The sequence below is a fragment of the Podarcis raffonei genome, chromosome 15 (assembly GCF_027172205.1).
Source record: "Podarcis raffonei isolate rPodRaf1 chromosome 15, rPodRaf1.pri, whole genome shotgun sequence".
Taxonomy (NCBI): domain Eukaryota; kingdom Metazoa; phylum Chordata; class Lepidosauria; order Squamata; family Lacertidae; genus Podarcis; species Podarcis raffonei.
Genome location: NC_070616.1, coordinates 2292703 through 2317023, shown reverse-complemented (window position 1 = coordinate 2317023; position 24321 = coordinate 2292703). Strand labels below are relative to the sequence as shown.

Here is a 24321-nt window from a genome sequence, read left to right as displayed (position 1 = left end):
TCTTCTCAGACATATCCTCTGTTAAGCCACATCCCCCTCTAATAGTCCACAGAGTGCCCGAAAGGGACATCCTGAAGCTGATAGGTGCATGCTGACAGACATGCAACAGCCTACCTTGGTAATGGCCAGGTTCTTTTTGTAGTTCATGCAGAGGAACTCTGCCAAGGCCAAGAGCAGCTCTGTACCAACAGGGGCATTGCCGTGGATGCCAGCCACAAAACGGATCTTTGGCTCCTCTGGCTCAGATTCTTTGGGTTTGTTGGAGATTTCCAGGGACCAGATATGACGAAACTCAACACTTTGGCCCAAGCTGACAGACAAACAAACAAACAAACAAACAAACAAACAGAGGTACAGCTGGTTAGCTTTTTAATGGAAATAATAGCTTGAGCCTTGTGTGTGGTTGATGCATGCAAGAGCCAGAGGCTGCAAAAACAGGATTTTTCAGGAGCCTAAGATCCCTGCATAGATTGTTGCCCCCTCTGTTTCACAAAAGCAGAATAAATTCAGAGAATTCAGAGAAAATTAACAAACTTTGCTCTGTTTGCAGAATACACAGTTTGGGATTTCTCAGGACAGAATGTGGGTTGTCTGGATACAGTGTTCAAATTTGTTTTTTGTTTAGCCAGAAATGTACACAGGGCCACTCCCTATTCAGAGTAAGCTTGTCAAATGCTTGTTCAGGATTACATAGAGGACTTATTATTATAGCAAAGCTGTGACTTCTCCAGAACAAACAGAATTCCCCATAGCCCAGGAGTTCCACCTACCTAGAGAGATTTGTGATCTTTCGATAGTTCAAGTTGAGGCCTCTAAGAGACTCGGAGAGTTCATTGTAGGAACGGTAGCGATGAGGCTGGACATCTGCCGATGATGACAGCAGGAGGCGCTCCAAGCCATTTTCTGCTGAGAGGTCTTTAATCAGGGTCTCAAACTCTTTGGTGACTGTGCCGTTGAGGCCAACCATGTTTATATCTGGTACTGTTCCCTCCTCTACTTTGGAGTCTTTTCGAGTCAAAGTAAAGTTGACCTGCACTGCACCTTTACTTCCAACTTTCACTGTCTTAGTTTCTGAATTATACCTTTCAAAAAAACAAAAAAAAGGAGATAGGGGGAAATTTACGTACAACAAAATTGAACATTCTGACTACTTGTGGCAATAGGATGTAGGCTGTTGTTATTTTATATTGATTACTGAGAAAAGAAAGAAATATTATGTTATTAAACTTCAGCGTAACAATTAATATATGTTAGGAATCTTGAAGGAATGTCTGTGCAAGAAGAAACAGGCACATGCCAGGCTGTTGATTTCAACCACAGGTCCAATGGACAGAATGCTATAATTCCGTATCATGGTTTAAAGTTGGGTTCATATCATGAACTGTATGGAAGCCATTAACTATAGTCTCTGGGTTCACCCACAACAGGAAGCTAAGTGATGAATCTGGGTTTGTTCAGCAGTCCAGGCAAAAAAAAGAACAAAGGAGCTGCAAAGGAGCGCTGGGCTCCAGCATACAGAATGGGCATCTCCTGGTTTCTTAAACCAGGGTTTTTAGGGCATGGCCAGGAAGTGAACATACGCTTTGCTTCTTGGCCAACAGATGGTGCTACCGGCTCTAACTCAGTGACTGTCAAGCAAGCTCATAAAGGGAGTAGCAATATTAAATAGTGTTCGCTGAAAAGAGCCACTGGCCCAGCAGCTTAATCAACAGCAATAGCAGTTATTGATCCCAGAGTATTTATTTCTGTTTTCACATCATACGGAACTCAGGGTGAGTTCCAGCACCATGCCATATAGAGAACATTTTATCCTACAGGCTCAAAGGCTATTTGGGAGAAAACCCCCAATTCCAAGTTAAAAGTGAATCCCTCCTTTTACAACCTGTCACTTTCTTCCAACACAACATATTTTCATGGACCAACTCCTAATAGTAGCACCTTGAATTTGCCCTGGTAGCAAATCGGCAACCAGCGCAGATCTCTGAGCACAGGTGTTACATGCTGATAATGCCTTACTCCTGTCAGCAATCAGGCTGCAGCATTCTGCTTTAGGCGAAAGAGGAAAAGATGTCAAATACAAAGTTGAAAGACTCACCCTCGTGCAGATGCTGTAATTTTGTATGTTCCCTGGGTCAACAGGCGCCAATAGTCTCCACTCTTATAGGTAGAGACAGGGTGATCAATGTCCGCAACACTGATGGTTGCATTTAAGATGCCCCGTCCATCTGTGGCATCCAACACAAACCCTTTGACGCCTTGGTGGACCTGGGCAGAGAGAGAGAGAGTGAGAATGAATATGAATCCTGGCCAATGTTGTATTTCTTCTTTAGAACAGAGGTGGACAACCTGTGGCATTCAGGCTCACACATGGCCTCAGCTTCATTTCATGCAGAGGAGCAAGGAAGACAAAACATGGAGAAGAAGGGTGGCAAAAAGAGAATGGAGTACCCACCCCCAACCTCTGGCTCTGCCCACTGCTGGTAGGCACCCACACATACACACAGATGCAACAGGAAAAAAGGTTCCCCACCCTTGGGTTTAGAAGATGCCCTATCCTGGAAGTTCAGAATACAAGAAATTCAAGGGAAAATCTTTTTCATGCAGGCATCCTCAAAGGCTGCCTCATTCCTAAGGCTCAGTGCCTACTATACAGCGGTACCTCGGGTTAAGTACTTAATTCATTCCGGAGGTCCGTTCTTAACTTGAAACTGTTCTTAACCTGAAGCACCACTTTAGCTAATGGGGCCTCCTGCTGCCGCCAGAACACGATTTCTGTTCTCATCCTGAAGCAAAGTTCTTAACCCGAGGTACTATTTCTGGGTTAGCGGAGTCTGTAACCTAAAGCGTATGTAACCCGAGGTACCACTGTAAAACATATATGCACACGCTAACTGGAAAATGAGTGTCTTTATTTTTTAATGGAGAAAGACTCAACCCTGGCCACACACCCACACCCTTTACTGGAAGGGGCTTGTGCTCAGTCTTAGAAGAGTCCCCTAGAAAAGCCACAGAATGTCATTCTACGATTACTCATTTATCCAAATTTGATACTTGAATGAACTGTTTAACAGGGCACTCTGTAAAGAGTTTGTCTTCTCATTGTGACAGTACACAAAGATGCTGTCATGCCTGTTCCAACAATTCATGGCACAAGAGATTGAGGCAGCAAAAGGCAAACAGTTGTGAAGACAACACACCAGCTCACCTGCTTGATGAATTGCAGCAGAGACCTGTGGTTCTGCTTCCAGTATTTTGGCAACTCCTCTGCCTGAGGATATTTGATGCAGCCCAGCTCAATGGTCACTTCAAAGCAATTGGTGTTTAAGTAATTCCAGTCCTGCATGCCACCTGAAGAACAATGATTTATCAGAAGAGCCCTATCAAATGCCTCTGCTTAGCAAGGACCTTTGTAGCATGATACACACAAATAAATCTGTCACTTAATGAATTGAGAGCTAGAATTCTAACTCCAGAATGATGCCCTGAGCCTGTGAAACAAATAAGGAATGTTGCTTTTGAGCAGGTATGCGTTAGTACAAAGGACGACAGCCCAGGCTTAACATGAGGCCTGCACAAAGGCAAGCAGGATTGTTCTTTAATGAAGAGTGTGCTTTTGACTCTTCGTATAAAAGATGCAAAAATAAAGCAAAATCACAAGGTAGGAGGAGCAAGCAGGGGATGGGAAACGCTGTCTGGAAGAACATACAAGTTATTCTTCCTGCAGCCCTTGTGCCCAGGTGTAAGGTAGATATAGCAAGTTAGCTTGTTTTAAACTTTTTGGGGGGGGGGTAGATTTGAAGAGGATGCAGCCCACTGTACAATTTCCTTAGACTAAAAGAATTTCAATATAATTCTTGTTGTATTTCAATCTTGTTTGACAGAAACAAGGTTTTCTTCACCTCTAGAATGCAAAACCACCTAGAGTGGATTGGGATGCCACAAGCTATGGCCGACAGGATTGGTTTTGCAGACTCCCGAATGAACGGTGCCTTGGTTTTACCTGGAACATTATACCACTGAGCTCCATTGGTGATGCCATGAGGGAAGTACTCGCCAGGATACATGTCCGCACAGGGGTGACCCTCAAACATCCGTGCATTCTCCTGGAAGAGCAAAGGATGACCACCTGTGAAAACTGGATTTCCTGACAGCACCAGAGTTAATGGGCTGTTTCTAGCCAACTCCTACTAAAGTAGACCTAACTGGCTACAACCAAGTGCTTTTATTTCCCAGTTACTGTGCTGCATTTAAAGACATGGACAGCTCAAACATAATGGCACCAATTAATATGCACCTGATTATCACTGTACATAAACATAAGCCCTTGAATTCAGGCCTCCCAAAATCCAAGTCCAAACTATTTATTTATACAATTTTTCAACTTCTGTTCACAAACTTGTATACTTGAGTAGATTAAGCAATTAATGTAATAACTTTAGGTTTTGTTCAAGAAGCTGAGGCAGCATACAATGTTTAAACAATCTCACCACTTTTTCTACAAACACCTTGCAAAGTAGGTTAAGCTGAATGTGTCCCCAGTAAGTATCATAGCTGAGTGCAGATTTAAACCAAAGACACCCCAGTCTTAATTGGACACCAACCACTGCAGACCAGTGGTTCTAAATCCTCAATCCACAAGACACTTGTGTGTGTACGAAAGAGAGAAAGAAAAGGACAAAGAGAGAGGAGAACAGAAATCTGGCAAGAGCTATGGCCAAAGCCATCAGGGAAAGTATTTACTTCCCCCAAATGGACAAGCCGATGATATGAGATGTAGCTCAGTCCACAGACCGTGCCATTATCCACCATCTAAAACAGACATCTTATTTTGCTCACGTCACAGAATTACTCTATGTCTTTCACGGAGCTAACCTTCCTGCCATGATCTTGTACATACAAACTAAAACATCTCTGTTTACAGAAGGAAGGAAGCGTGAAACAGCTTTCCATGTTAAGAACTGAAAGCTCTGAGAATCTGATTTCAGGATCTCAAAAGGACACACCGGGAGAAATTTTACCTTGGCATAGGAAAGTGCAATTTGCTGAAAGACTGCATCATCAGGGGATCTACTATATGTCGCAACTCCTTGTTGGTCGTCATCATAGGGGTAATTAACCACTAAAGAGCCTGAAAGAAAATAAAGGAAAATATGGAAAATATGGACCTAACAGGTTTTTTTTACAAGGTGGCTGCTTTGCCAACGTGCTAAAGAACAAATATTACATTTTTTATATGTAACAGTGTATTTTTGTAATATTTGGTTTAAGTTGTCTGTTGTTGCTTCAGTTTTTTGTACACCACTTAGATTTTTAGTATATTAAGTGATATAGAAATTAAATAACTAATCAATCCATCAACAAGCAAGCCTGCTACGTCCCTAGTCTCAGGGATTAACTACAGGACAAAGCTCAGTAAACACAGGCAACAATGAAGATTGTGTAGCAACACTGAGACCACTTACTGGAATTCACTTGGTCTAAGAGACAGCAAGTCACATTCACTTGTCACTTAGTATGGCAAAAGGCAAGGAAATGAAACAGCTACTGAGAAGCTTTGACACTGAATGCAAATGGCACTTTACTACAGGTTGTGACTTAAAAGTTGAGCAAGGACAGACTTCCCGGCTAAATGCCATCAGACAAAATGCAACTTTTTTTTAAAAAAAAGATATCAATCTTGGGTCACAGCAATGGCAGCCAAGTAGGCTAGGGAACTACTAGCAATGCAGTAAAATTGGGTGGGGGAAGGCTAACAAGGTTGGGCTGAGCCTTCTAGAGTGTCTCTATTTACAGACACCCAAAAGGTCTTGGGATAAAGGGTGTAAGTTAAAAAAAATACCAAGCTATTGTCATTTATTTATGAATTGCTTTCTCAGAAGCATCTCAAAGCAATTTCACAATACAGTGGTACCTCTGGTTACGTACTTAATTCATTCTGGAGGTCCGTTCTTAACCTGAAACTGTTCTTAACCTGAAGCACCACTTTAGCTAATGGGGCCTCCTGCTGCCGCTGCGCCGCCAGAACATGATTTCTGTTATCATCCTGAAACAAAGTTCTTAACCTGAGGTAATATTTCTGGGTTAGCGGAGTCTGTAACCTGAAGCGTATGTAACCTGAAGTGTATGTAACCCGAGGTACCACCGTACAATAAATACATATATAAAATAATGGCATGTATTAAAAAAACCATTTCAAATCCAGTACAGTTACCAACTGGCTTAAAAATCTCTTTTCAAAAAGCTGCAGAGAGCATGCTTTATAATGAATCCCATCACTATACAACAAAGGTGGTGAGCTTCTGGCCCACAAGCCTCATTAGGTCCACCATTTTGGTCAAGTCATGCCCACCTGCTCTACACCCAACATCACAGGTGACATCAGGTGTGGGTGGGGCAAGTTAAAAACCTGGCTCAGCCAGTTTGCAGGCACTACTAGCCGTGTCTGCAAACCCCCATACAAAATAGTGTTTTGAAAGGGCTTCCCAATAGGGGCTTGTGGAGAGCTTTTGCAAAATACGCTTGCAAGACCCACATGGTGCAGAAAAGTCATTGTGACATCAGGTGATTGACAGGTGGGTGGCCACATGGGAGATGGGGGAGATAACTATCTGGCCCACTGGCAAGATCCAGTTCCAGACCTTGAAGCACAGTTTCCTCAAGGTCCTTCCAGCCACTTGCTAAATTTTCTTGCAATGACCCCAGAGGTCAGAGAAAAAATTTAGAAGGGATGGAGCTTCCACAGGCACAGTGAGATCCAGTTTACCTCCACAGCTGCTTACTTAAGCTTTGCCTGCAGGGTACTCAGCAGCACAACCCTACCTTCAATCTACGAGAGACCAGGATTCTCTTACCTCCATGCAAGTTTGCAGAAAGCACAAATGGGTAGGTCTTCAGCCAGCTCATGACAGCTAATGTCTCTGGCTGTGGAGGGTCAGTGATCTGGAAGAACTGATCAGGGAAGTTCCGATTCAGGTCATAGTTGTTGCTGTTGTTTCTGCCAACAATCCCCAATCGGTCTCCTAAGGAAAGAAAACAAAGCCTGTTGAGCTTCTCAGAAGAGGCATCTTGTTGGCCTACATGAGATCAGGGTGCTGGGTTAGAAGAACCTTGCAGGGTTCTTCTGGGATTCTATTCTTTGTGTCCCTGGTCCCTCTGCTCTTCATAAACCCAAGATTACATCCTCCAAGTCCCTGACTCCACCTGTTCTTACTTGCTGCCTCCTATCACTGTACTACCTGATACCACCCTCCAGCCTCTACCGATATATTTAAATGCCTGATTAAAAAAACCACCTCTCCACCAAGAACAGCCATTTCCTTCTACTCTTCTTTCCTTGCACATTGCATGTTTGAAAGCAGAAAAAGCATCTTAGCTTTGTTTTATGTGAAGTGCCTGGTCTTTCTAGGCGTTCCAGAAATAATAACTCTCTTGGACCATGTTAAAATGCCAGAAGATCTGATGAAATATCCCTGCATCAGATCCCTGCCAAATAACTGTCCTCTTGCTAAAATGGAGATGAATGGAATAAGTTGCCCTTAAATGACCGATTGGGGAGATAAGATACCACGAACAAAACAAAGGCAGGCATTCTGGCATGGCAAAGAAAAAACAAGGAAGTGGGACCCTCTACATAGCTTGTGGTAAAAGCTGGGTAATGAAAACAAAGGAAAACTTTTTTGGAGGGGGCTGGTTCACCGTCCCCCAGACCTTGTGGTGGGCCGGATGACGGACACGGGGGGTGGGGCGGAGAAGGCTTCTCTCTCTCCCCCAGCCCCTCCCTTCCCCCTGCCTACCTATGCTGCTGCCATCAGTGCAGCACCTCTCCCAACCACGGCTCCTGTGCCTGCCCTTGCGAGGGCTGCTTTTGGGCTGCTCATCCCGTCCCGTCCCACCACGCCATGCCACTGCCGCCGCCAGCCTCTGCCACTCGCAAGAGAAGGCACAGGAGCCATGGTTGGGAGAGGCACTGTGCTACACTCTGCCAATCATGGCTTCTGTGCCTGCCCTAGTGAGCGGCAGAGGCTGTCGGTGGCTGGACAAACAGCCCGAAAGAGCTGGCTGGCTCTGGAGAGGCACTGCCCAAAATGGCGCTCCACCAGCTCAGCCCAGCCCCCTTCCTCCACTACGCAGGGCAGGGAGAAGGGCAGGGAGAAGCCACGGTGTGTGAGAGGGAGGGAGATGGCACCACCAAAAAGTAAAAACAGAAAAAAACCAAACAAACAGAATCGTGATCCATGGAACGTCCTCAGGCCGGATCCTGAGGGCAATTGTGCCGGATCCGGCCCACGGACTGTAGTTTGCTGACCCCTGCCTTAAAGCCACCAGTGGTGGAAAGCACAAAATGAAAACACACAGCTACCTTCATGGGCTTTCTCGTAGCCGTCAGGATTCATGGATGGCATGATGTGGATCCGAGTGTTTTGGACCAAGTCAGTTACTTCAGGATCTGTGCCATAGTTCTTGCAGAGGTACTCAATGAGATTAAGGAGAAGCTCTCTTCCTACTACCTCATTGCCATGCATATTTGCAATATACTTGAACTCTGGTTCAGCTGGATGAAAGCGGGGGTGAGGGAGGGCAGAGAGAAACATGTTAGACCAAGTAACCTACTCTTAGTTGTTTGTCTACCTGGATAATGCACTGCATCTAGTGAACTCTATTCTAATGAAAATAGCAAAAAACAAACAAACCCACAAATGCTTAACATACTTGCAAAATAATTTGAGAAAGTCAGGCTAGCATAAGAAACCACATACTGAAAGTTGCTATGCCCAGTTTTGAGCAAAACAGGCTTTCTTCATCCCCAACTGTCAGGCTGGCCGTATAATAGGCTGAATAAGGGTGACCACTTGGAATAGTGGCTCAGGCCACCTCCACTGTAGAGTCTTGAGAAGCCCCATGTGTTTTGTTGAGGTCTCTTCCCTGGTGGGGCCATGCTTCAGACAGGAAGTGACCAGCAGACAGCACAGAACACCACAAAGCAGGGCATCCTCATGCCAACAGCAGCCAGTGTAATGGTAAGGATCAGGGGCTGCACAATCCAAAATAAGCTTTGGGACACTGTAAGTCAAACACCCACACCTCCAGGGGAGCCCCTTCTGTGAGACGGCACAGAATGGCACCTAGTCCTACATTTGCTTGGGGTGCAAGAGACTGTCAAAAGTATTTGGGGTGGCCCCACATTTCTTGGGGTGTGCACATCTCAAGTTCCTTATTGTTGGCAAGGAGGGGCTATGCTTGGCCATGTCTTCTGCCCAAAGAATCGGGCTGGACACAATTCTGTGCCAGAAGATTATGGCAGTGGATGCTAATGTCAATAGGTGCTAGTACTGATCTAGCAATGAATATTTATAGGATGAACTACAGCTTGCCCCATATTTGCCTATTGGCAATGCTGACTGGGGCTGCTGGGAGTTTGGAGTCCAACACCATCTGGAAGACCACAAGTTAGTCACCCCTTCACAACTGTGTTGTGTTTTCCTTTTGTAGTTTTCATTATTATTGTGCTGGTAAGATGTACACATTGCCCTATTAAATGTTTAAAAAAAGCTAATTTACAAAAAAAGGAGACACACTTCGACCCCACAGGAGCAAAGATATGACCGTGTCAGTCAACTGTTGACTTTCCAGCCATTTCCAACAACTGGGGAAGAAATGACCCATTATGTCTTTAGCTGGGCATTGTGTTTTTTGCAAGTCTCAAGTAATTTTAAAGGTCAGTCTTACATTTACTGGACTATTCAAGTATTGCAGATTCAAGGAATGTGAACACACACACACACAGGGGAAAATGTGCAAGCAGCAAAAAAAGGAAGTAATAATAAAGCCTCAACCAGCCCCTTCCTTGGCAGTAAAGGAATTCCTTTGGCACTACAGTAAATTAGTTGAAGCCACGATACAGAACCAAAAAAATGGATGCAAGCATCCTTACTTCCTATGTGTCATAATTTGCTTTTCTTTGAATGATCACAGTAACAATAACAGTGGCAAGTCTCAAGGAGAATCATTGTAAAATTCAAACACACCATCCAGACACATTTTACATCTTTCCTGGGGAAGTAAAAGTGTAAATAGCAGCAACTGAATAATCAGTGAGAACATTGTCACAATGATGGAGAGGGGAGACAGACAACTGTCAAAAACCATGAAAATATCAAATGGCCAAAACGTAAGGGGGGATATCCAATGTTAGTCATGCTCAGAGTAGCTCCATTATAAAGAATGGTCATTACTTAAGTCAATTGATTTAAATGGGTTTGCTCCAAGTATGCCAAACATTGGATTTTATCCAAAGTTATCTTTTAAAAACATACATACCTACATACATTATATTTATAAACTATTTATTTCTTGAACCGTCTTGTACATTCTTACCCAAACATATACACTTAAAATGATGAGTAATTCTAGACTATCATTTCTGAAATAACAAGGAGAATCAAACCCAGTGCAGCCATCATTTAAGCAAAAATAATGGGCTAGTTATATTCAACAGAAGTTATAATAGAACTTGCGTTTAGGAAACAGAACTCAAGAATCCCAAAGGAGTCCCAATAAAATCTAAAGCTGTAGAACAAAAAAAAAATCGATCTATAAATCAAGCTCAGTCTCTAAAATACAATCCCCCTCCCCTGTCATTATTTAACTGAAGAAGTCTCTGTTACAAATTCTTATTACAAAAAAGAGCTTCCTGACAAGTTTTGACTTGCATAGCATGTTCCAGAGAATTAGGACTTGACAATAAAGATTTTGATAGCCCATCTCCAAAATCTAATAAAGGCAGAAAGAGAACCAGTAGCTGGCAGTTGACTAGTTAATGAGGCTAATTTCCCCACTTGCAATTAACCATTTCAGTACTGCACTTTATTAAGAGAGAGACAGAGAAAGATCTCCTGAGGTTTTAAGATAAAAAGGAAATGGGAAGAACAAAAGATATCTGAAGTACCGGTATTCTGCAAAACCAGCAACAACAGCTTCTTGTGGAGCCCAACACAAGGTATCTGATACTAACAGGCTCCTTTTTTTGCAAGGAGACTGTTTATTTGCAAGCAGAAAGTCCCCAGTTCAATCCACAATTGCACCCCCAGGTCAGGCTGGAAAAGAATCCTTGCCTGAAATCCTGGAGAGCCTCAGTGAGTGAGTGTAGACAACACAGAATTAGATAGACCAATGGCTTGACTCAGAATAAGGCAGGTAATCATATTCTGCTGAGCTCACTGGAAGAAAGCACTACATTTTAAGAGATGCTACCTGCAGATTGCTACCTGGAAAGGAGCAGCCACAGTAACAAGGCGGCTTCAGCCAGCTGTACACAAACCCAGCTCAGTTAAATGCTTTCTCTTATACCTTCAGAGATTGGAGTGTCAGTGCTGCCTCTGCGGTGCTCTAGTGCCTGCACCCTTGGAGGAATATCAAAGACAATGGTATCTTTTTTGCTCCAAAGTTTCTATTGAAGCACACCAATTTTTTTTTAGGACCCCTGGATGGTTAAGTCCAGTCAAAGGTGACTATGGGGTTGTGGCGCTCATCTCACTTTCAGGTCAAGGGAGCCTGCATTTGTCCACAGACAGTTTTCTGGGTCATGTGGCCAGCATGACTAAACCGCTACTGGCACATGGACGACTGTGACGAGTGCCAGAGCGCAAAAAACGCCGTTTACCTTCCCGCCGCAGCGGTACCTATTTATCTACTTGCACAGGCATGCTTTCAAACTGCTAGGTTGGCAGGAGCTGGGACAGAGCAACAGGAGCTCACTCTGTCACGGGGATTCAAACCGCTGATCTTCTGATCAGCAAGTCCAAGAGGCTCAGTCATTTAGACCACAGCACCACAGCCCTGGGAAACACATTCATAGAAGCAAGAGAGCCATAGGCTAAATTACCTGCTTCGTGGATGCCTGGGTTGTCAGATATTTCCATGACATACAATTCCAGCTGCTTCACCGACTTGCCAACTGAGTAGAGGCGAGCAATATTTGGGTACTCGGTGGCATATTTCCTCAGGAAGATCTCCATGTCAGGGAAATGATGATGGCGGAATTCCTCTGGTTGGATCGCTTGGTGGAAGGAAGTTGTCCTATTTGCATCAGTGGTGTTGGTGGTGTTGGTAACAGACTCTGTGGTGGCTAGTGGCACATCCTGGGTTGGGTCAGAGGCCGGCACTGCTATTGAAGGTTGCAAAGAGAAGTCCACAACAGTTGCATTCCCTTCCTTGACTTCTACGTTCACTTTGGTGACTGGCAGGTAGCTGCAAAAAAAGAGAAATGGATACAAGAACTTTCCTTCTGCTTCAGATTCAATCTGCTTGGCCTCACCTAGGAAGGGCTAACTAAAACGCTGATTATGATCAGACAGCATGAAGATTAGAAACTTCCTGAAAACAATCCTGAGGACCCCCACCCAGGAAAAACCTTTCAGTTCAGAAATCAAGGCCATCGGCACCTGGAGGAAGATGTATTACAACATTCAGGCTGTATCTACATACAACTGCTATGAAGAGAGTCCCCCGGGATACAGTGGAACTAACTCTTGGGTAAATATGAACAGAATTTTTGTCATTCAATACTTGGTAAAACGTGGTTTTTAATATAAAGTCCACTTCATCTACATTATTATTCCCATTTCACAGACGGAAAACTGATCACAAAGCCACCTACTTAATTTCTGCATCTAATCCCACGGTCCCCATGTCAAAACCCAATTCTGTTTGCTGAGCCAAAACGGCTTGTCACCATACAGGTCTCTCCACCTTATCTACAAAGAATTTAGCAAAGCACAGTTAAGGGTAGGAAGGGTGCTTAATTCTCATGGGAACTCAAGGAGCCCTTCCTTGCCCTTGGACTTGGCCTGCCTCTTGCTTCTGTTTGCATAAAGCAATATGAGCAAACGCTTCAGGGTGATACGAGACAAGGCAGCAAGAATGGCTTCTACTGTTTCAGGGAAGGAGCTTCCAACTAGGAACGGCCTTGCCAAGTGCAAGAGACAGCAGCACAGTGTCTTTGCCAGCATCAGAGACTTTACCCCATGACAGCAGCTGTGATGTTGTAGGTCCCAGGCACCAGCAGTCTGTGATAGTCACCAAACCAGTCAGTTGTGATGTTGTGATCAATCCCAGCCACAGCAATAGTTGCATTTTCCAAGCCAGCCCCAGTCACCAAATCCCTCACAAACCCTTTGATTCCAATGTGAACCTGCACAGATTAAACATGAAATAGATCAAAAGACAGGCACATCATTGAAGAGCAATATGATTCTTTGCCTCATCACCATGGTTGTTGTTGGGTTTTTTACTCTATAAAACTTCTCATTTCATGCTTAGAGTTCACTGTGAAAGGTACATGGTGCTATTAAATTCATAGGCAAACAATGACACACATAATACAGCCTTTTCCACCAAGATATAAAAACTGCACCTCCAATGCACAAACAGAATTGGAGACTGGCATATTTGTGTGTTACTTGAAAGTGCATTTATGCTTTTCTGAATCACTTTTTATTATCTGAGTTACAGAATATTAAGTAGACAAGACAAAAAAGAGTATTGGCTATCAGCATTTAGATCTGTCTGAAATGTGAGATGCTGCTGCAGATTAGTGTAACTATGCTTGCATTTCCCATTCCTTTATCTGTAGGGGAAAAAGAGGCTGCATTTGTCCCCCATACTCTTCCACTATAATAGAACAGAGAGTGTCATTCAATCCTGTGACATAATTCTGTAAAACAGCAGCAAAATACAACTTGTGCTCTTTTTATCAGGCTTGCAAAAGGCAGCTGCAGATGGAGACACCCAGTCGCCACTTTAGGGGAAAGGTGTGCTATTTTTTTTAGTTGCAATTGCTTTTGCTTAGAGGCCTGTCTCAAAATGGATGCTGTTTGACTAGAATGTTCTCTCTGTCTTGAAAACACTACACCACACACAGAAGAAGCCTTTCAAACCACATCTACAGCAACAACCACCTACAGGAAGGTTTACACTGAACCAATGCCACAATTCTGAGGCCAAAAAGAGGGCAGGGTGCCAGGAAGAAAGGGGATTCATGCTAAATGACATCAAGGCTAATATATAGGTGACATTAGCTTAATGGACACACCTCTTGTTTAGGGTGATAGAAAATGATTAGAAACAAAACAAAACATACATCAGAAATATTTCCTGACTGTTGCTTGGTCATAAATATTGGTTGTATTCAATGTTGGTCCTGTTTGGAACAGACCCGTTGAAATTAATGTCTATGACTAGCTTAAGTTTAGTGGGGGGTCTCTGAGTAGAAATTAATTGGAGACAACTCCTAGCATCTGCTTGTTTCATTTGTTATTATCGTTATTGATTTTTTAAATTACTTTCCACAGAAGTGTCTCAAGGGTGAAGTTTAATAAAAATAGCCAAAACAAAAACAAAAAAAACCCCAGCAGATATATTTAAATGAAACAAACCAATAAGATAAAATAAGATAAATAAAATAAAATAAAGAATATTATACCCATGGCAGAGACCTACTCATCCAACTGAGAAAAAAACCCCATCAGGACAAACATGTATTCAGTTGTTTCCGGAAAATGTAGGTATCAGTCATATTACATTTTGTGAGCTTTCTGCTTTGTCTGATTGGCCTAGGGTGCAGTTGAGGAACGCTCAATATTTACAGGAAATGAAGCCCCAATGCCTGTGAATGGGGTCATCGCCTTTCAACACAAGTACATGTCCATGTGACAGATGGAAGTATTTGACATTTCAAACAGCCTGCAAAAGGGCCAAAACAATGTCTTACTTTTTCAATGAAGGTGAGAAGAGATTCCCGGTTATTCTCCCATTCCTTCTCAAGCTGCGAAGCTGGTGGGTATTTACAGCAGGAAAGCTCAAAGGTGACTTCAAAGCAATTGGCCCACAAGTAGTTATAGTCCTGCATGCCACCTAAGGAATTTAAAGGGAAGTATTAAAGTACTATCACTCAAGAGACTTCTGCCATCAGCAGTATTTCCTCACATTATTTTAAACTAGCAGCCTTTTACTTTCCAATGCTTATGTATTCTAAGGGGGGGGGACCAGTGCAGTTTTGAAATCAGTCTGCCACTTTGATTCAAAATGGCATCCAATTGTATCCAAACACAGCTGAAAACCAACTCACTGAACTCAGGAAGCATCATGCAAAAGGTGGTTGCAATATCTTAAGAGGTGTCCAAATAGTGTATTATCAGTTATCTTACTAGACTAGAAAAACTCAGTGTCTTTAACTGAAGTGGGGGAGAAAATTAAGCCAAAAGCAAAACCCAGGTGCTGTGGCTTTGGCTCTGGAATGGAACATAGAAGGTAACACATTTAATAGGTAAATACCCCAACCCTTTACAGGCAAACAGAACTGAGGATCCAGCAGCTTCTCTTATTTGCCATCTCTAGCCACATTGTCAGAAAAAGCTCAGAATGTGATTAAAGCAGAATCCATGCTTCCCTCACTTCTTGCAAGTACCTGGCCAGCATCACCACCACCACCACAGTCTATCCCTTCAACCAACCCTCCATGAGAGGTCCAGAGGCTGGCAATACGAGAACAGGCCTTTTCTAGGGTGGTTCCCCATTTGTGGAATGCTCTCCCCCGGTAGACTTGCCTGGTGCCTTCATTATACATCTTTAGGCACCAGACAAAATTGCTTCCTCTATAATCAGGCCTTTGGCTGATTAAACAATCTATGGCCTTTTAAATGTGTTCGTTGTAGGGGGGCTGTTATTGGTTTGGTTATGTATTCTGTGTTCTCATTTTGTATTATTATGCTGTAAATTGCCCTGTGATCTTTGGATGAAGGGCACTATACAAATTTAATTAATACATAAATAAAATAAAGGCATTTTACTTCTTTTCAGAGCAATTTTATCAGACAGGATCTTCTGTGTTCTTAACCTCCGGCAGTTCAGCACTTGGTGATAAACAGGATTAGAAGTCCCAAGGGACACTGGCCAGATCAGCATATCATTCTTTAACTGCCTATGTAAACTTATATGGGTTTCAGTACCACAGTGACAAAGGCTTTCTGTTATTTGTTACACAGTATAATGCTCTTCAAGATACTCATGTTATACAAGCAAGGCATCTCTTTGGAAGGCAGCGCTCTATGGAAAGCAAGCTACAAGCTTTATTCCCTTGGAGGAGAAAAAATATTCTATTAAACATCCCATACCTTTATTTCAAGGATCTCCAGGCAGTGTACATCCCATTTTTAGCCTTACAATAACCCTGTGATATAGGCTAGGCTAAGAGAGAAGGTCCTACAGTAAGCTTTGTGGTAAAGTAGGGATTTGAAAAATTATTATTATTATTATTATTATTATTATTATTATTATTATTATTATTTCTATGCCACCCATCTTACTGGGTTTGCTCCAGTCATTCTGGGCAGCTTCCAACAAATTATGAAACCACAGTAAAACATCAAATACCATAAACTTCCCTATACAGGGCTGCCTTCAGATGTCTTCTAAAAGTCAGATAGTTGTTTATTTCAATGACATTGACAGGAGGCCGTTTCACAGGGTGGGCGCCAACTACTGAGAAGGCCCTCTGCCTGGTTCCCTGTAACCTAACTTCTCACAATCAGGGAACTGCCAGAAGGCCCTCAGAGTTGGATCTCGGTGTCTGACCTGAATGATGGGGGGTGGAGAAGGTCCTTCAGGTATACAGGGCCGAACCCAGGGTTTCCCTGTCCTAGACTGACTCACCAACCACAACACTGAGCTGGCTGGTTCTTCACATTACCAGAAACTGCAGCACAAGGTTGATTGCAACAGATCAAGACCAAAGGCAACTCTTCAGCAGACAAAATTGTTGCTTTTTTTGTGGGTTGGGAGGGGAGGTAGACACAAAAGAATGTTAACAAGGTTAGTGAAATATGACCGAAGGAAAAAAGCCTTCCCATCCAAGCTCATGTAACTCTGCACCTTTGAAAGTGCCAAGTAACAGAAAGATTCTGCTCAGAAGAGTTACAACATTTGGGTTAGTGTGCAATTCATTTAGTAAGTGACAAATCTGAGAAAATGTGGTACGTATGGTGCGTAAGAGTTGAACTATACAGTACCAAGTTTTTAAGGCAGAAAAAATATCTGAAGGGAATTAAGAAGGAAGTGGCCTTAGTGTGAACCTGTTCCCCTTCCGAAAATCTACACTAATTGTTGCTTATCTTCAGACTACGAATTCCCATTACATCACATTCATGGTGGTGACCTCTTACCAAAAGGCATTGCTTAGTTTCCTGTTTTCCACACAGTGAAAGTGTTCTAACACCACTGAAATCACACTAACAATATGATTCTATGCATGTTTAGGAGATGAATAAAACCTTTTTAACTAGTGGTTAGATACTGCAAGGGAATATATTTCTATGGCATTTCCACAGGCCACTAACCACCTGACATTAGCAACCAAGTTAACCTGATTCACCAAATCTTTAAAAGCTAGGCAGAATACATGGTCCTTGAGATAGCCACTAAAAAAAATACATAATAATCTTCAGTTCAAGCAGGCAATGCACAGATGAATGTGCAAGTGAAATGGCAGCACCAGGCAAACCAACCAAACTAAAGCGGTCACATCTGAACTAAAGAACCTACATCAGGGATAGGAGATGAGAGCAAACCTTATCGCTCATCAGCCAGAAAACATGGAAGGTCATGGCCAGCCTGCAAACAACAAAACTGACAACATTTTCCTGGTGGTTAGAAAGTTATGCAGCTTATGCTTGGCAAAAAGGAAGCCCTCACAAACTTGGGAATCAAACTGGCTTCCTGCAGGAGCTCACACAGGGGATGCTACTGTTGGCGAACCTATATTCTACCTAACAGAGGGTTCTATCCACCATTAATAATAATAATAATAATTTATTTATACCTCGCCCATCTGGCTGGGTTTCGCCAGCCACTCTGGGAGGCTTCCAACAAAAGATTAAAAGTATATTAAAACATAAGTGATTAAAAACTTTCCTAAACAGGGCTGCCTTCAGATGTCTTCTGATGAACATCTTCCAAAGCAACTACTCTATTCCGAACTTAAAAATGGAAAGCATAATGCTGGTGGTCAACAAAAGAGGCTTAAAGACTGTCTCAAGGCAAATCTAAAAAAATGTAGTATAAACACTGACAACTGGGAAACACTGGCCTGCGAGTGCTCCAGTTGGAGAACAACCTTTGCCAAAGGTGTCATGGGCTTTGAAGACACTCAAACTCAGGACGCAAGGGAGAAATGTGCTAGGAGGAAGGCACGCTTGGCAAATCCACACCGTGATCAGCTCCCACCTGGAAACCAATGTCCCCACTGTGGAAGGACGTGTGGATCAGGAACTGGCCTCTACAGTCACTTACGGACTCATTGTTAAAACCGTGTTTATGGAAGACAATCTTACTTGGCTACAAGTGATTGCCAAAGAAGAGGAGGAGGAGGAGGAGGAGGAGGAGGAGGAGGAGGAGGAGGAGGAGGAGGAGGAGAAAAGTTGTATAGTTCTTTATCAGTTTGACATCAGATGGTAAGGTGTTCCACAGGGCGGCGCCACTACCGAGAAGGCCCTCTGCCTGGTTCCCTGTAACTTTGTTTCTCGCAGTGTGGGAACTGCCAGAAGGCCCTTGGCGCTGGACCTCAGTGTCCAGGTTGAATAGTGGGGATGGTCATACGTTAGTCGTACATAGAGCAGACCCATTTAAATTAAGGAGCATGACTAGCTTATCATTCATTAATTTCAATGAGTTTCTGAGTAAAATTTATTTGGATGCAACCCTGAACTTTTGAGCAGAACTTGCCACTGTGAAGAGTGAATTAACTTAGTCCCTTCAGGATATCCTGGTTCAAAATTAAATGACAAGTGTACAGCTTCACAAGCATTCACTCATTCTGTCGGCTTGTGAAATGCTGTTGATTTAGTAAACCCAGAGCTTCCACCACAATTTGGGTGTGTCTGTAGTGGAAAGGAAGCAGGAAAAGAGTTGGCAACTACTGGTAAACAGCATGAAGGAGAACCTTTATTTGAACAGTTAGTTAGGCATGTGGCCAGCCAAAATAAGATGTGTTCACATGACTGGTCCAGTATTTCTAAAAAGTTTAATGCTACTAGGACAAAAGAGAGATGTTTATCCATCAACACATCTGATACTTATGTTGATTATAAAAACAAAATTAGTTAAATGCTGGGCAGGGTTGCTATATGAATAATTCACAATACACATAATTTTCATTTTTAATGTTAACCGCAATTGTAATTCTAAAATTAAGGTAGTTTGGCATAAAATCTGATGATGTTTGAAGTATCTTTGTTGTTGTTGAGCAAATATTGTAGTGATTAGTTGACCAAATAGTTTTGACAAGCCAAAAAAAATGTCAGGAGAAGGACAAGTATAACGAGCTCTGGCTTGACTTTAAAAGTCAACTTCTATCAGGCTACAGCAAGTGAGAGAAGGAAGGGAGGGAGGGCCACCTCTTAGGCCAGGGGTAGGCAACCTAAGGCCCAGGGGCCAGATGCGGCCCAATCACCTTCTCAATCTGGCTCGTGGACGGTCCAGGAATCTGTGTGTTTTCACATGAGTAGAATGTGTCCTTTTATTTAAAATGCATGTCTGGGTTATTTGTGTGGCATAGGAATTCATTCATTTCCCCACCCCCAAAAAAGTCCGGCCCACCACATAGTCTGAGGGACAGTGAACTGGCCCACGGCTGAAAAAGGTTGCTGACCCCTGTCTTAGGCTCAACTGAGAGACCAATAACTTTTGGTGTTCCTCTCTTTGAACTGCTTCCATTCCAGCTGGCCACTGTAAGAACACTAAAAACTAGCGTCTGTCTGTGTTTCTTTTTCTCTCCTCCCTCCTAATTCCTTTTGTGTTATGTATTTTAGACTGTAAGCCTGAGAACAAGAACTATTTTATTACTGATCTTTGCAACCACTCAGGGAACCTTTTAAGTTAAAGAATGGGGCAAAAATACTTTAAATAAGAAAAAATGAGATTATCTACAAGCAATTAATGCAAGTATTTTGCAATTGGTTTTAGGTAAAAAAGGTCTAAAAAGGAACAGTGCAATATGCTTTTCAAATTTGATTAGCATGTGAAAAAAATTAAAGTAAACACTCATAGCTTTGACACTGTAAATCTGTGTGGAAAAACTATCATAAAAACCTTTCTAATGCAACTGATACTACTTTTTGAGCTGTGTTTTAACGTGGGTGACAGACCCAAATTACGTCTGATGAGGTTAAATACCATTTCAAAGCCATGTAAATCCTATGCTCAGCCATCAGTAAAGTTCAGAAGCTCACCATAAGGTGTGGAAATAAAGGCAAACATACTATACTGGATTTCACTCCCACAAGAGGACCCTATAATTTTTTTCTATCAGAGTTAAATCCCCAAAAGTGAAGTTATTTTATGCAACCTAGGAATTGTAAGTTTTGGAAGATTGGCCCCTGGGTTCTCTTCATTTGTACCACGTGTTGTAATTCTAAGCAAACTTTCTTGGGAACTTTATTTTTCAAATGCCTCATTTTTTTCAAATGACAGCTTTACAGAGATTAAGGAAAACACAATCCTTGCCTGCAGCCTTACAGCATAATAGGCAAAATACAAAAAAAAAGGGGAAAGAGAATGTGAGACCGAACAGGAAAGCAAGCAAGGTTAGGCACCAGTTAGTCGTGAAGTTCAAATGAATTCAGCAATGCTTACTTTCAGGTCAGCATATTTTGGAGGGCTCTGCATGACAGCTACAGACAAATTCAGTACTCTGAATGCAGACAAGCAACTCTAGTACCAAAGGCAGCTCAAAAGCCACATGCTCAACCAAAGCAGCCTCAAGTCCAATGGAGTATCTATACCCATCAACCTACGTCATACAGGCCATATTCCAGTAAAAGGATGGCACACAGTAGTGCTCCATAAGTGCTTTGTAAATCTGGGAGAAAGTTTCTCCTGTTAAAACAAAATTAGGCAACACCAACAGACAGCTAGCTAGCTAGCTAGCTAGCTAGCTGCAATGTGCCAAAGCAAGCTATAAAAGTTTGCTTATATCTTAAAAAAATGTTTGACAACAATTGAGCCAGGCATTTTCTTTACATAGCTTTTGTTGAATGACATATGAAATGCAAACACATAGAATCAATAACCAGCACCAAACATGTCATCACCTTGATGCCGCCTGCAGGATTCCAGCAGCAGTAAAGTGACAATAAATAGCAACATGCTACTCTTTTGGAAGACACTAGTAAAGTAGTTCACTTGAGCAGCCTACCTTCCACGTCATACCACTGAGCACCATTGGTGATGCCATCTTGGAAAGTTTCTTCTTCTTCCCCAGGGCAGTTTGGGGTGCCGGTTTTCATTATTGGATGGTTTGATGCATAAGCCTTTGCCAAATACCTGAATACCTCATCATCGGCAGATTTGCTGTACACCCCAGAGGTCTTGTGCACAGCGGAGTCATCAAATGGATAGCTTGCAACAACAGATCCCCCGTGCAGGTTCCCGGAAAGCACAAACCTGTTTTCAACAGAAGCGCAACAGTCATCAGAACCAGAAAAGATAACTGCAGGGTAAAGATGCAATTAGATTAATGTGGCATGTTTTATCCCATCACACTAAATTTCTTTAATGAAGCAGCACAATCAACATTTGGAGGAAACATGGTGGCTCTTTTTAGAAACTGCAAAAAAACTTGTCAACAAGAGAAGAAGATTTCTGAGTCAGTGTGATGCAGTTTACAGAGTGCTGCGTTTAGAAGGGGGGACCACACCAACCCCCGTATTTTAAAAGCCAGTTCACAATGAAGGAACTAGTATTAGAGGTGAAAGCCAATTCAGACCATTATCAGCAATTAAGTTGGCAAACAAACTGGGTGCTAAACACAAGAAGCCAGGTCATAAAAATAAGTTACAAGCAGCAGAACCTACAAGCATAGTAATTTTAGGGTGACTATTCCGATAAGCTTGTCAACACCAATTGAGATTCAGACTATTGGGAATTAAGTTTGCAGACTAGTTAGGAAATGGAAGTGCCTAGGAAACAGCAAAGATTTCCTTAGCCCTGTCACAAGTGACTGTACTCTTTAAGCTTTCTTCTCAGCTGATAAAGGAACTTAGGGTTCCTTCCAAAAGCACTTGATATTAAGCATTTGGATTTTACTAAACCAGCCAACATCAGAAAAGCCCAATTTTAACAAACTACTGAGAACCAACCAGAGCACTGCATTCTATTCAAGAAAAACAACTCATAAATTGTTAAACTAAAGCATGCATAAAGCTTGATGTTTATTCGGTTTTGTACCAGTGACATAGTATTGCAATTGTAATCATTTTAAGCCCTATAACAAGGCAGAAGGGCAACCACAAAGGACTGCCTTGTTTAGCCAGCTTTAGCGGCTTCTGTTATTTTAATTTGAGGTAATTTTAAACAGATAAGAGCTGAGAGAATGTAGATTTAATGTGCATTGTCACATGAAAGATCTTGAGACACCCAACATAAGAAGTCAGATTTTGTACATTAGAACGGCAACAAGCACATTTGCAAATCCTTATTGGGCTCTTGTTTTCATTCAGGCAGAAAAACATCAACAGAACATCAAGATCACTGCATGATAATAAATTTCAAGTTTGGAAGAATAGTATTTTGCAGTGACCAAAGGCAACACTGCTTCTTACCATGTTTTTGCCACAAGCAAACCCAGTTCTCTCAGTAGCCAATATGTTCCTGTGCAAAGGGGACAAGCCATACAAACAGCATCTTCTCCAACCATAACTACCCTCCAACCAGCCCAGAAATACTAACCACTCACAGTACAGTTGTACCTTGGTTCTCAAATGCCTTGGTACTCGTATGTTTTGGCTCCCAAATGCCAAAAACCCAGAAGTAAGTGTTCTGGTTTTCAAACTTTTTTTGGAAGCCGAACGTCTGACGTGGCTTCCACTTGAGTGCAGGAAGCTCCCGCAGCCAATTGGAAGCTGTGCCTTGGTTTTCAAAAATTTTCGGAAGTCGAACAGACTTCCGGAATGGATTACATTCAAGAACCAAGATACGACTGTATCAAAAATGTGCAATCCCTTGGACCTTCAGAATCAAAAATTGTTTTAAAGTCCCATCATAACCACAGATACTTCTTCAAGGGTAAAATCCTCTCTCCATGGCTTCTCTAACTACACACTCCAGATCTCCCACCCAGTTCTTTACAACAATGAAGGCCACCTGGAAACTGGCTTCATCCACAAAAGACCACCTGTACTGAGAATCATCATAAGAGTTGTTAAGGGTGGTGACATAAAACAGGACCAGGCTATCTCCGTGACAGCACGAAGGAACTTACTTCCCAGGAGTCCCATCTGGCTTAGTTAAGGTGTCTCACCTCAGTTTTTAAGTACCAGGAGATGGAAATGTGTTTAACTGCTGGTGTTTCTGTAACTTAATTTAGTTGTTATGTTGGTTTCTTTTTGATAGTACAGTATTGTGTTTTTATTTCTTTAATCCACTTTGTGACATAGGGAAGGGGATTAAGAGCAGATAGCACCAAGGGAACTGGAAAATAACCAACACAGCACCTGAGCCTCAAGAGGACGCCTGGAATGAAGAGAGGAAAATTACAGTTGCCCAACACATTTTGGCATGTCACCTTCTTTGGGTCATGACATTTTCTCCCTCTTCTACATTTACTCTTTTGTGTGAAAAACAGCAATGGTGTGGCAATAAACCAAAACACAATTTCAGTTTTCAATAAATGTTTTCATCCCTAGTATCTAGTTGAGGCTTTGCCTCCTGATTTTTGGTTTCCAGCCAAAAATGTAGAAAATACTTCCATCCCCACATGAGAAAATAAGCTAGCTCCTGGGCTTCAAAAAGGTACAAGCCAAGACATCCAATTATCCAGTGTCCCCAACCCAGTACAGAACAACTGCCACCCATGGACCTCTTAAAACCTTCCACTGCACCCCCAAATAACATAGACAGCATATGATGAGGCCCAGCCCTGACTGAAACACCCAGAAGGGATCCCACCACCTAAGCTAAGAAGCTCTGCCAACCAATGAAAGCTCAACTGGCTCAGCACTATTAGAGCTGGCCCCCAAGGAAAAGCCTGGCCTGCCAAGCATCATGTAAGATTCTACACTTAGGCAGGAAGAACCAGCAGCACAAATATAACACAGGAGCTGCGTGAATTGCCAGCAGTACATGTGAAAAGGATCTAGGGGTGTTAATAAACCACAAGCTGAACATGAGTCAACAGTGTGATGCAGCAATAAAAAGAACTTAGGTTACTCTAGGCTGCATCAACTGAAGTCTCATGTCCAGATCAAGGGAAGTAATAATCCCGCTGTATTCTGT

The 24321-nt window shown here is 42.5% G+C and overlaps 1 protein-coding gene across 1 annotated transcript in view; it reads right to left on the bottom strand.

The window, feature by feature from the left end:
• Positions 1-24321, bottom strand: part of CPD (carboxypeptidase D) — a 32652-nt gene that overhangs the window by 5558 nt on the left and 2773 nt on the right. Inside the window, exons 2-13 of the mRNA XM_053366544.1 lie at positions 21245-21492; positions 14768-14910; positions 13020-13189; positions 11882-12246; positions 8360-8551; positions 6852-7019; positions 5019-5128; positions 4001-4103; positions 3206-3348; positions 2096-2265; positions 771-1082; positions 115-310 (exon numbers count right to left, since the gene is read on the bottom strand). Coding sequence (XP_053222519.1) covers positions 115-310; positions 771-1082; positions 2096-2265; positions 3206-3348; positions 4001-4103; positions 5019-5128; positions 6852-7019; positions 8360-8551; positions 11882-12246; positions 13020-13189; positions 14768-14910; positions 21245-21492 — 2320 coding nt within the window. The remainder of the gene's footprint in view (positions 1-114; positions 311-770; positions 1083-2095; positions 2266-3205; positions 3349-4000; positions 4104-5018; positions 5129-6851; positions 7020-8359; positions 8552-11881; positions 12247-13019; positions 13190-14767; positions 14911-21244; positions 21493-24321) is intronic.